The 13,054-nt window shown below is 31.7% G+C and overlaps 1 protein-coding gene across 4 annotated transcripts in view; it reads left to right on the forward strand.

The window, feature by feature from the left end:
• The window catches only part of LOC117115217 (tyrosine-protein kinase ABL1-like), a 55,178-nt gene extending 46,628 nt beyond the window's left edge, over positions 1-8,550 (forward strand). For all 4 annotated transcript variants that reach the window (XM_033258919.1, XM_033258920.1, XM_033258921.1 and 1 more), the window contains 6 exons: positions 893-1,070; positions 2,184-2,368; positions 5,300-5,452; positions 6,179-6,268; positions 6,523-6,579; positions 6,846-8,550. In XM_033258919.1, coding sequence (XP_033114810.1) covers positions 893-1,070; positions 2,184-2,368; positions 5,300-5,452; positions 6,179-6,268; positions 6,523-6,579; positions 6,846-7,924 — 1,742 coding nt within the window. In that variant the 3' untranslated portion in view covers positions 7,925-8,550. The remainder of the gene's footprint in view (positions 1-892; positions 1,071-2,183; positions 2,369-5,299; positions 5,453-6,178; positions 6,269-6,522; positions 6,580-6,845) is intronic.
• Positions 8,551-13,054: the final 4,504 nt, after the last annotated feature.

Genomic DNA, 13,054 nt, shown 5'->3' on the forward strand with positions numbered 1-13,054 from the left:
GTCATATAACTTAATTTTAGTCAAGTAACTTTGTACATACTCAGTGGTAGGTATGTATTTTTTTAATGATAAGTTAATTAGTAAACAAAATTTCCTAAGTTTCAGCTATTTGCTTCAGTAGCCTTGATGAAGCAAATTACATGATCAAGGTTACCAAAGCTAATAGCCAAAACATAGGTAGTAAGTTTTGTTTGCTAATTGGCTTATCTTTGAAGAAATATATTCCTATGTATATATGTATAAAGCCAGATGACATTCTTCGACAAGTAACTTCCATCATTTTTAGACGCAATTATTCTTTGCAGTCTTGAGCCATTTAACGATTGATAACCAGGCTTGTAGGATTAGATAAGCACATGGCCAAAGTGGCAATGAGTGACTTGGTACTAAATTCAGCAAACAAATGTAGGCTCATTTTGCTTGCTGGAGGGAAGTTTCTAATGGCTATAATAAGAGCCTGAAATCCAGGCTACTGTAACTCAGATTCTGCTGCTAACGTAATTTATGATTAATTTAATTCTACATTTCGTTTTATTTCCAGTTATTATGTATTCGAAAAGCATTCAAAATGAGTATATCACATTGTGTACTGACAATTTTAACTACAGCATTATTCTGTTGTAAAACAGGGAAATGTAAGTCATATTTTGTGACAAAGTTTCCATAATACAAATTTTTTATTATTGGACAAGGCTTATCTTTACCACAGAGATTCTGTACAATTCAAACTCCCTGAATTACAAATACAAAAATTATACTTTAATATCTAATAACTAGTAATTAGTGTTTTACATAAATTTTTATTAATTTAAGTTCAAAGAAATATATTTACAAAACACACAATTTGTTAAACATTTTGGATAATATTGTTACTCTTATTTTCTTCTTGCAGGTGCATGTACAAGGGAGCCCCCATTTTACATAGTCACAGAATTTATGCAGCACGGCAATCTTTTGGATTATCTGCGGGACAACGACCAAACTACGCTACCTGCCATCGCATTACTACACATGGCAACGCAAGTTGCATCAGCCATGAGCTACCTAGAAGAAGTCAATTTCATTCACAGGTAAAACATAAGAGTGCACATTTATAATACCAGTCATTTTCTGGATTTGAACCTGGAATTTCAGAAGGAAAAATCTACTGAGCCATACAGCCACAGTTAGATATATAGATTTTTTATGGATCAAAATTTCTTCATTATTGCGTTTTAAATTTTAATTTCTTATTACTCCTGCAGCCATCATGGAATAATATCTGAATTAATAACAGTTAATATTACAATAAAAAAAATGTACATACTACCATATTCTGAAGGTAATGAATAAATACATTCTTATAAGGGAATTATCAGTTGTTGAGTTTTAAATAATAACATTTTTCAATATACCTATTATTTGGAATACTTACTGTTTGCCAATAAATTTGGATTTGTGGTTAAACTGTTTAACTTGATGGATAACTTGGTTATTTATGGTTAACATGTCATGCATTCATGATTAATAAACAAATCTGTGAGCAACATTACACATTTATTGCAACTTTAACCTACAGTAGTTTGAAGATTTACCCACAGTAAATCTTGGTGATTTTAAACCATACTGCTTCTCCAGACATGATCAATTCTTGAGGTTGACTTTGGCAAGCTTTTTCCACCGTAGTTGTTACAGTTCCCACAGTTTCTTTTGTTGTGTACGAAGGGATAATAATTGTCGACTTATATAGCGCATATTGTAGAGACCTATGCGCTTAACACTATTACCCCCGGTCATTGGATCAAGTGCATGTGGAATACATACTCGGGTCCCTTGGGAGAATTCCATGATATTGCAGCTGTAATCAGCACATGATTCTGTTTTAGCCTACCAGGTACCCAGTTGTACGCCTGGGTGGAGAAAGACAACAGAAAGTAAAGTGCCTTGCCCAAGGACACAAGCAACTTGCACACCAAGAGTTTCAAACCCCTGACCTCAAGGCTGCAAATCAAGCCACAACTGATGCGACAACCGCTTCTATAGTGTTATGTTTCACACATGTCCCTAAAAGTCAACATTACAGAATTTGAATAGGAAACAATGCTATTTTTACTGTACCAATAGCTATAAATGCGTTCTGCATTATTTATAGTAGAGTTTATTTTGTTTTCTTCCATCTTCACCTCTTATTTGTCATTTCACAGGGATCTAGCAGCAAGGAACTGTCTTTTGGGGGAGAACCATCTTGTGAAAGTTGCTGACTTTGGCCTAGCTCGCATCATCCAAGGGGAGGTGTACACAGCCCAAGCCGGGGCAAAGTTTCCCATTAAGTGGACAGCACCTGAGAGCTTAGCATACAACAAATTTTCCAATAAATCAGATATATGGGGTAAGTTCAATAAACAGGAATGAAATAACTTGAAAACTGATTATAATTAAAAATTAAATGTATTTCATTTAGGTATCCTTTTGTGTAAACACCTGCTTTGGCATTTATGTATTCAGTTTATCTTTATGTGTAACCCACACCTTATAGTGGCATTATGACCGATTGTTATAAGCAAGTACAATGTACTGTTTTTGTAATTTCTACTAACAAATTAAATTCCCCTTATATTTATATATTGACGTGTTTTATTGAAATTAATAGAATTCATAGGCTAGTTTAGGAAATATAATTAATAATACGTAATGTGGGTGAATGGTAGATCCTTATAGTAGAGGCTCTTAATAAAAGTTTGTGAGTTTAAGTGTATGATTGGTCCATAAAATTAATTGTAATAGTCATAGGTATATTTTATTGTAATTTTGTACTGTAATTTGATATAGTAGGCTTATTTAGTTAAATATTTTTAATTATTTTGTGTTGATACCTATTTATTCATGTTATATTCTGCCATTTTTAAGCTTATATCCATTTTTTTTATGATGGATAACAAAAGTATACTGCTATCAATATTACTATCAAGATTATTATGTTATTCACTAAGTTTCTGAGGAATATGCAAATCAGTGAAATTGGCCTTCAAATATTATTATACTTGAATAAGTTCTATTAAGGATTTATCTAATTATGAATACTGGAAGTTTATTGTTGTTTGCTGATCTTACACATGGTTAATGGTTAAACAGATTAAAAAATGTAAACAGTGATATGGTAATTTCATAGTGCCAATCTTAATGCACTGGATATGCAATAATTAAAAATAGTTTTTTGAGGTTGATCAATTATTTATTACTTTATGATAAGTATAGTAATAATTATGATAAGTATAGTAATAATATGGATTTATTTAGTGTTTTTAACCTAGTGCTCATTAACATAAAAATGGTATGATTAACATGCAAAATTTATAATTACTAACATAAGATTAGAAATTAAATTGAATATATGTAAATTTAAATAACAATTCCTAGATTGGTAGATGAGCATAACAGCAACTTTCATAAACAATATGTACTGTGCCATTACCATTGGGGAATAAGTGGGTCTTAGGTTTCTTCTTGGCTGCATTTTGCATCAGTATCATTTGATACATATCATAATATTATATTTTTAAGTAATTATGTGGTACATATCAGTTTGTGCGCAATAAAATCTTCTGTGAAACACCTCCTCCATATATCTTTGATTTTCGACTATCAAAAAATTCCTATTAAATAATATTAGCTGTGAATTCAAATGATAATTTTTCAAATGACAATTTCTTGACATATTATTAAACATGACTTGTGTGTACTTATTAATAAATTAATAAAAAGAATAACTTTATGGCCCAACATAAAAACGAAGCTGTAGGTTGTACCAAAGGCAGAGAAAATATCACAACGTAAACAGATATTGAGTATTGATTATTGCCACATACAGTTTTCTAAGTGTTGTTAATACAAATAAGCAACTGCTACCTATTTGCTTTTTGTGTGTGTCCCTGAGAGCCAGTTAAAGCATACAAAGTATCTTTGCATCTTCCGGGTAATTCTCAGGTAACTAAATTTCCAAGACTGCTCAAACAGTTGCGAATTCACCTTACCATCCGAACGAAAAGAAAAGTGTGCGTGGTCAGAATTGACAGTAAATAACGCTTATTGATTTACTAAGTACTTTGTTCTTGCCGCAAAAATATAATTTACAAAATACGCAGCACATTATGGTCTTCTTTATGTGTCTGTCCATTACTGAATATATTTTCCTCTACTGTTGTCGAATTCGAGCCAGACCATTTAGTAATTTCAGTAATAGCACGACTTGTGACTGTTTACCAAATTTGTAAGTGTTGGTTTATCACTACCGAGCTCGAACAAATTATGAAAACTATACCTATAACGTTATAATTAATAGTATTACGTCTTTAAGTAAAATGTTTACTTTGAGACTCTCTTCCCCAATGGAGCATTACTCTTGGTTAAACTAAACACACAAAAAGTTGCCAAAACTGGAAGAAAAAAAACCCAAAAAAACCAAAAAAAAAACAACAGCAATCAAATTTATTTCCAGTTTATAATTTTACCCAGATTTGCTATTACAAATACAAAAAAAAAAACAGTTCCACCCAGATTTGCTATTACAAATACAAAAAAAAAACATAGTTCCACCCAGATTTGCTATTACAAATACAAAAAAAAAAAACCATAGTTCCACCCAGATTTGCTAATTACAAATACAAAAAAAAAACCTAACCTAAAGTGAATTTCTCTGAAAATGAATTCCAGTTGAGATTCGAACCCATTACATCGTAATCTGTAAGCATTAAAAGTAAGACAGACAACATTGACTTCCTACGGGTTGGCTTTATGGTGTCAATTATGAAAATGCTTGTTCACTTCAAGATTTATGCTACCATTATTGAATTATTGAAAGAACTTAAAATGAAGCACAAGGGGATGCTTTGTTTTATGTGACCTAATTCAAAAGTCTCTGCATCACACTGCCTTGTATGCACAGTGAGGGAAGTAAGGCTTTGCAGTGAATTCATTCATAATAATTAATAGCAGCAAAACTCAAGTTGGCTAAGCTAATGGTAGCCACTGTGTCTGTGCTGAAATGGTGGAAATATATTGGTAACCTATGATACTGGGTTCGAGTTCCTTTAGTGCTCTCCATGTGGAAGTTGTTTGTGTCCTTATGTAAGGCACTTTATCCATATTGTCTTGTGCAGAATTTATTTTATTTATAGCAAACTATGGAATCACTATAATGATTAGGATAATAATGTGGAGAGGCAATCTGAGTCTTGTTTGTGTAGAGTGCTATGTAAATATTAATATATTATTATGATAATCCATATTTGATTAAAATAAAAACTGTTGTTTGTTTTTTTAGCTTTTGGGATACTACTCTGGGAAATAGCCACATATGGAGCCTCTCCTTATCCTGGTGTTGAACTGCAGCATGTGTATGAGAAATTAGAAGCTGGATACAGAATGGAACGACCAGAAGGTTGCCCTGGAGATGTGTACAACCTTATGAAGAAATGTAATGAATATAACTTCCTCTGTTATATTGTTGTTACTGCTTTGCATCAGCAGCTCTGTAGTTGATGGTTCTCCTGTAGTATTATATTGCTACAGCTGTTACTGTTGACATATATGATCCTTACAAAAAGGCTTACATTTACTCGCACAAATATATCTGGCTTTAAAGACTTGCTTCATTTATTTCTGTAAATTTAAGCCCATTTTACAAAAAAATAAAAAAAATAAAAAAATCCAAACTCATGCCCATTTTGCATGAACTTACAGTATATGTACAAATTTCAAAAGTCAAAGTCAAAGTAAAACTTTATTCATCCTTCAACGAAGGAAACTGAATGCTCGCATAAAACTTTTAAAAACAATGTACAATCACATAAAAAAAATATTCATAAAATTAACGTTTAAAATGTGCATTAAAAAGTTTAATCCCAGCAGGAATAAATGAACAGGAATAACGATTGGTGTGGACAATCGGAGCCTCAGCCTACCACTTCGCTGAAAGACGACATATTGATGGAGTGGATGACATGCATCTCTAGAAACTCCATCAAACACCGTCTTCAGCTGTTTCATATAAACTGACTCCACCGACTGTTGATCCACACCAATCATCAGTTCCTAATCATATAGTGGATGAGCTTATTCTAAAATTGCAACTCCGGCTATAAAGAAAACGGGTTGTATCTATATAATACATATAATAATATATTTATTCTTTGTATTCCAGGCTGGGAATGGATGCCAGTTGACAGGCCCAACTTTCGTGATGTTTATGAAGAAATAAATAATATGTTTCAACACTCTAGCATTAGTGAAGGTTAGTAATGACATTTTTTGTGTATATTTTTTAATTCACATCCAACAGCAAATACACTTGAATATTATACAGGAGTTAATTTTAGTTGTGAAAAATTATCCTTATGTTCCAGAAGAATTGGGCCTAGGACCATGAGTTTAGAAGGCAAGCTTTGTAACCACCAAACTACATTGCATTAAAACTTGAGATATTTAATGATACTGTTAAAGATGTATTGTTTGTTTACTTTGGTTTCTACATTTGTTTTCCTTTAGAGGTTGAAAAGAGCTTGGGTGGTGTTGTGGATCATGGTATTCCAGGGCAAAATCCTAGTAAGTTTTTAAAACCTGAAACAGAAATATCTCACATGTTATGCATGTACCCAAAATAATAATTATTAATTGCCACAACCTTAATCACATCTTCAAACACATCTCTTCTCATACCTCACTCCTTCCACATAATTCTCTGTTATGTATCTACAGATTATTAACTCCCACAACACATATCCATACCCTCTCACCCCATCTTCATATTTACATACATTACTGTGCTACTAAATAGGTAATACCTTTCATAAAATATGTTTTTCTTACAGATGGCAAAGTTAATTCACCTGAATCAAAGAAGAAATCATCAGGTATTGGAATGTTCTGGAGAAAAGATAAAGAGAAACGAAAATCAAACACAAGCAATGGCGTGATGGATAGTAAAGATAACAGACATTCACAGGAAATCATGGACAATTCAGAAGACAAACATTCCCCATTGGAAAGTAGAAATTCAAAAAATAGCCCAAGCAATTCTAGTAATGTTAGTGACGGAAGTGCAGAGGGTATAACATTCATGAAACAGCAGTCTATTGAGAAATGGCAGAAGTCTGCACAGGAGCAGCAAGTCACAGGCCATGTCGATGGTAAATCTGCTCGGCATGGTCCAAGAAGGGACAGCAACTCCAGTAAGAACCAGTTAAGCCAATCAGCAACATCGCCGCAGGGGGTCGTGGGTTACCCACCCCGGAAAAACAGTAAGCCTGCGTTCACTCCCCCCATGCCACCACAACAGACTCCATCTCATTCTAAACAGTTTTCATCAAACAGAACTGTCCCAAGTATTTTGAAACCAACTCCAATTGGTCAAAAGCCCAGAATTACAAGCCCCAAGCCAAATAGAAAAAAGGGACCACTTCCTCAAAAGCCAGATCCAATGGGCCCAAAGCCAGATCTAATGGGCCCAAAGCCGAAGGTGACTTCTTCACAAGGTACAAATGCTGTATCGCAGTTGAAACCAGTGCCGCAACCTCAAGCACGGTCGAAGCGTGGCACGATAGGTAGGGATGACTTGTCTATGAGTATAGGAAAGGTCACTAAGGAATCCTTATTAAAACTATCAGATTCCTTAACAGCTCGATTTGCAACAATACTAGATAGGAATGATTACAGTAAGAGTAACGAATTATGTGATGACATTGAAATATTTCATTTATCATGCCAAAAATATGTTGACTTTTTGGCTGTACGTTATAGGTTCTCTTTCCTCGAAACACTGAATGACTTTGATACACATTTTAAGAATCTTAAAATCAAGTACACGTCTGGAAAACAGAAAGAAATTGAACAAATTATTAGAAACTTGTTCAACATGACAACAGACATTAAGGCTAAGATTCAGAAATAGGTCAAATTCAAATGGTGATCTTCCATTAAACAATATGAATTCGATTATTTCCACATTTGTGTTTTGTCGTAAACTATCCTGTAAATATTTTTGTTTGTAATTTTCTTTAAACAACATGTACAATGGTTTTCTCATTTTTTTGTTACTCTTGTCTGTAACCTGAGCTATGCAAATTGTTTTTACTAAGGTATCGAGATTAGGGGCCTAACCTAAATACACGTGCTAATATTTGGTACAGGAGACTTGGTTTTCATTCTGTTACTGGTTTTTCCCCGCACAAATAGGGTTATTGACCAGCAAGCCTGCAGTATTTCTATGCAATATGCTAATTCATACCGAGTCTAAATACTTTAAATCAGGAATATTTTCGCGTATAATGTTTTGAATTTATTGGTTATTTCTTTCTTCTGTAAATTTTGATAAAGCGGATTTTAGAAAAGGCACAATTCACTCTTGCATACCAATAAATCCATGTAACTTTTATTTGTATTGAGCTCTGTCCACATTTTCAAATTTTATTTGACAAAAATCTGTTGTATGCCCATATATAGTCATGAAGTGCCTATATATGGTCATGATATAATGTCATCATGCCCATATTTAGGCACATCAAATTTTTGTCAAATAAAATTTTATAATCTTGACAGTTAACTTTTACTATCATTATTATTAATTCTTAGTTTAATTATTTTGTAATAATTAAATTTTAATACTATTAAAATCATTAGGGAAAAAGACATTGTTAAAAATATAAACATTTTTAACAAAAAAAAATTTTTAATTAATTTTGTTTCTTTATAAATGATAAGCGTAGACCTGTATAAACGAAACACAGATTATATTCAACCCAGTTGCTGATAATTATATTTTTATGAATTTTTATAAATTGTTTAGAAATCATATGGATGAATATTGTAGTGTAAAAGTGTCCTTGTGTAATTTTATCATACCACATAATCTAAAGCCACCAATCAGAAACCTCCAATTAATTAAGTGTAATTCTTCATTTCTGTAGTTCATATTTCTAAACTCTACATATGAATACTAATGTCAAAGGTAAAATAACAATAAATGTGTGGAAGTCTATTTTGTTGTGTTACTAACAGAGCTGCCATGAAGATGTCTGAGCTGTGGGGTGGAGAAAACCGCCCCGATGTCTCATTTGTTCTTCAATTTTCATAGCAGCTCTAACCTTCTAAAGGTATATATATAAGATAATAATATTACATAGGGGCATGATTGATGTCATATCTGATAATTAACACATATATAATAAAAATGAGAGTTTATAATGTATCACAGTTTGAATTGTCGGAGAATGCATAAAAGTTTTCAAACTTCAATATGTGGGGAAAAAACGCTACACTTATTTCTTATGGAATTTAGGTGAAATGATTATAATTGCTTTAATACATGAGGTTACAGGAAAACACATTGAGAACACATTTTTTGTAAAATTATTTATTATGCTGATGTTTATGATGATTATTAAACTTTGTTATAAATTACTATTATTATTAAAATCATATTGTTATCATTGTGATTTTTTTACCATTTTGCTTGCATTATTTTTCTAATATTAATTTTACCACTTTTGTAATTGTCATTAGGAAAGTGATTGTTTCTAGTTATTAATGTCATATTCATCAGTTTGTATACCGATTTTGTAAATTATACTTTTTTATAAACGGAAAACATATTGAGTATAAATTAAGGAATATTGGTACTAGCAAACTTGTGTAGACTAATGTGAGGGGATGGGGGGGATGATACCTCATCTGCTGTAACTCAAATACTAGGTGCTTTAATATATATATACTCTATACATATTTTCTTCACATTAATTAGCGGTGCTTGTATTCACTGGAAAATTTTTTTCCCATCTCTGATTTACAAAAGGTTGTCTGTGATTGGTCAAATGCAAATAAGTAGAAATTATTAAACACTGTTGACAAAATGGATTTCTATAAATCTCTATTTTCTAACATATTCAAGCAAAGTGACAAAGTTATATTGTTTTTATTTAGATTTCATCTGTGTTGAATTTATTTTGGATAGGAAATTTGAGATAATTTAAATAAGAAAATATCCTTAAAGTCGATGAATCAAAATTGCTGAGTAGCATGTTAGTCAGTAAATATAAGTAAAAATGGTTTGGTAGTACTTCTATGGTGAACGATAATACTCTTTTTAAATGGGCTTTTACCAAATTGGTAAGGCCATATTAGGTTTGAACATTGTACCTGATGCTACCAAGGCATTTTCTACCTGTTGTAACTTCATGTTTGATGAAAAAAGGGAATTGGTGTAATTTTATGTAGAATTTATTTTTTGTTTGATTCTCATAAGTACTAGAATTGGATATTGTGTCAATGCAACAACCAATTTGTACAATTTTGTTTATGGATGTTTTAGTTGAAAAGCCCTATTGGGGGTCTGGAACACCCCACTACCTCCACCAAGAGCCCTGGACCCCTCCCCCTTTTCCATTTTCTTCTACAACATGCACAATAATATTCATAACTGACAACAATTATAACAAAATTTCATATATGGGTCAGTATACATAGCATTAGACAGTTTGAAGAATTAGCAGTTTGTATTTCTAACAGCTATTCATTACAAAACTTAATTTCTTTATATGAACAAAAAATCTATGTTATTATTCAAACATATTGATACATGATTTAGAATATAATCAGTAAAACCTGTATTAAAATATTCAATTGTTTATTTAAATGAAAAAGTTACTGATATACAGAAAAAACAACTCAAAATATTTCAGTTTGCACTGATTTACAGAGGTTTGCTACAGAAGTCCTTAAATTTGCTACCAACAAATTTAAGGATTTATGAAAGGAGTATACATTAGGTGAATGTTTTTCTATTTAAACTAATAATTCTAGATATATAAAGTAAGTAAATCAAATATAGTTTTAATTTTGGGTTTTTTTTTTAGCCTTTCACAGACAGTATCTCTGTAACATAGATTGTATTATATTATTTTTGTTTCAAAAAACCAGTTTATTGGAATAAAATAATAACATAACATAATCATGTTCAATAAATAGATATTGTTTTTTTTTTATTTTTTTTTAAAAGTTATAATAACCTTATTAGATATTTATTCCAAAAAATATTGAAAAATAAATGATTATATGAGGTTTGGAAATATATTGTGCCAGTTAACTTGAGATTTTCGTTTTGGTGGTTCCAAAAATAGAAATTATAATTTTTTCACATACTAAGTTTTGCAAATGATCTGTTCACTTTCTTAGTTATTTCGCCGGGAATTCTTCTTTAAATAACATTTTACAGGCTGTGAGTGTCATGGGGCATTTAGGGATGCTTATTCTGAAAATTTGCTTCTATCATTGTGTAATTCATATGGGTGTGAGGGCATAGGCTAATTTCAGCCTGTGTGTGCAGGAAGGGGTGGGGGGGGGTGGGAGCATGCTCAAAAGTTGAGAACACAGAATTCAATTCATATTCCAATATGAACCTAATGGTCAACACCCCACATCCCCAGCCCACACCCATGGGTATGGACCCCCTTTCAAGGATCTTCGACCTTTCGTCATGGACCCAATTCAAATCATTTTTAGTTTTTTAAAGTTTCTTAGCTGATCACAGACAGAATATCCTTATGCAAGTTATGAGGGTGTACTGAGTAATATTCATATTCAACTTTTGGCATTTCTGATGATTTTATTCATAATAATCTGTATGCTTATATAGGGCCTACATACTACTAATATGATCCTGAATTTTCAGAGAGGTATGCTTAAAGCACAAGCAATCTCAATATATATATATAAAGTAGTCTTCGGTGGTTGTCATGGTTGTCATGCAAGCAATAAAAGCTTTAATTTAAAAAAACTAAAGGGCTCCCTCATGTGACATGACCTCACATGTAAATATATTAGCCTCTTTTGTAAGCCAATTAATGCCTGTTGTGTGCTGATGAAGAAAGTGAAATTCAAAATGCCTTATGAGGGATGTCGGTTACAAAGGTATCTGTAGATGTAGAAGTTTGTATGTATTGTACATTTAAAAGAAGAATCTTTATTACATAAGAAATTAGAATGTTAAAAATTTAATATAGGTACATATTTACAGTTATTTAGCTTGTAACACCTAACCAATTAATGTTTTCACATTATCTGTTCAGATAATGATATGATAAGTGAATGAAACTTCAATAAATGGTATTCGTTTTTATATCTGCTTTAGTTATATTTTTGTCCTGTGTTAATTTATTTATACTTAACATTATACAAATGTCCAAGAGGAAACCATGAGCCAAGGGGCCTCTTGACGTAATATAAAATTCTATATAAAATTTTTAATGTTGTATTTCAATTTCAGTTTCAATTTATTCAAGATTGACTCCAAAAAAGCAAAAGAAAACATCAACACACATCAAAATACATAAAATCGTGTTAGAGCACAGACGTGTTTTTGATGTTCAGGATTTATCTCAAGGCATGTACTCTGCTTTAGATCTGTCTCTTATACACATCTAGATGTGTATAAGAGACAGATATATACATACATACATATATAATTTTCTTAAAAACTAAGCGTTAATTAATGTTGGGAATATTTCCTGACATCCATATAAACTATATTTTTCCGAGATCTGCTATTAGTGGTACCACCTCCTTCATGCGTACACAAAGTGAGTTCTGTTTAGTTTTTAAGCTAATCTCCCCATAATTAAAGCTGGTTACTTGCCTGGTTTCAAAACATCTATAAAGAACCCTTCTTCTGTCTATGAAAGTACATTTTAACTGTCATCTATTAATTAAATTAATTTACTACTATTGAAAATGAAACTGTTCAATTAACATCTAGTAGCAATAACAGTATTTCGAAAATCACATCAAAACGTTATACAGTATTCAATATAGGTCTATTACAGTACGAAGTTACCACTTTTTATCTATTCTACCAGAAAATAGAATTTCCTTTGATGCTACTTGCAGCATACTGAAGAGGGCGGCTTACACATTTGTACAATAAATACTGTAGCTCTTCTAATCTTGTTATTGCTTGTTATTTGTACATATAGAGATTTCTTAATTTTTTACAAGTGCTAAATAATTTTACAACTGTTGTATTATAAAA

This window comes from Anneissia japonica, unplaced genomic scaffold (assembly GCF_011630105.1).
Source record: "Anneissia japonica isolate Jap-2015-1 unplaced genomic scaffold, ASM1163010v1 scaffold288291_len444093_cov181, whole genome shotgun sequence".
NCBI lineage: Eukaryota > Metazoa > Echinodermata > Crinoidea > Comatulida > Comatulidae > Anneissia > Anneissia japonica.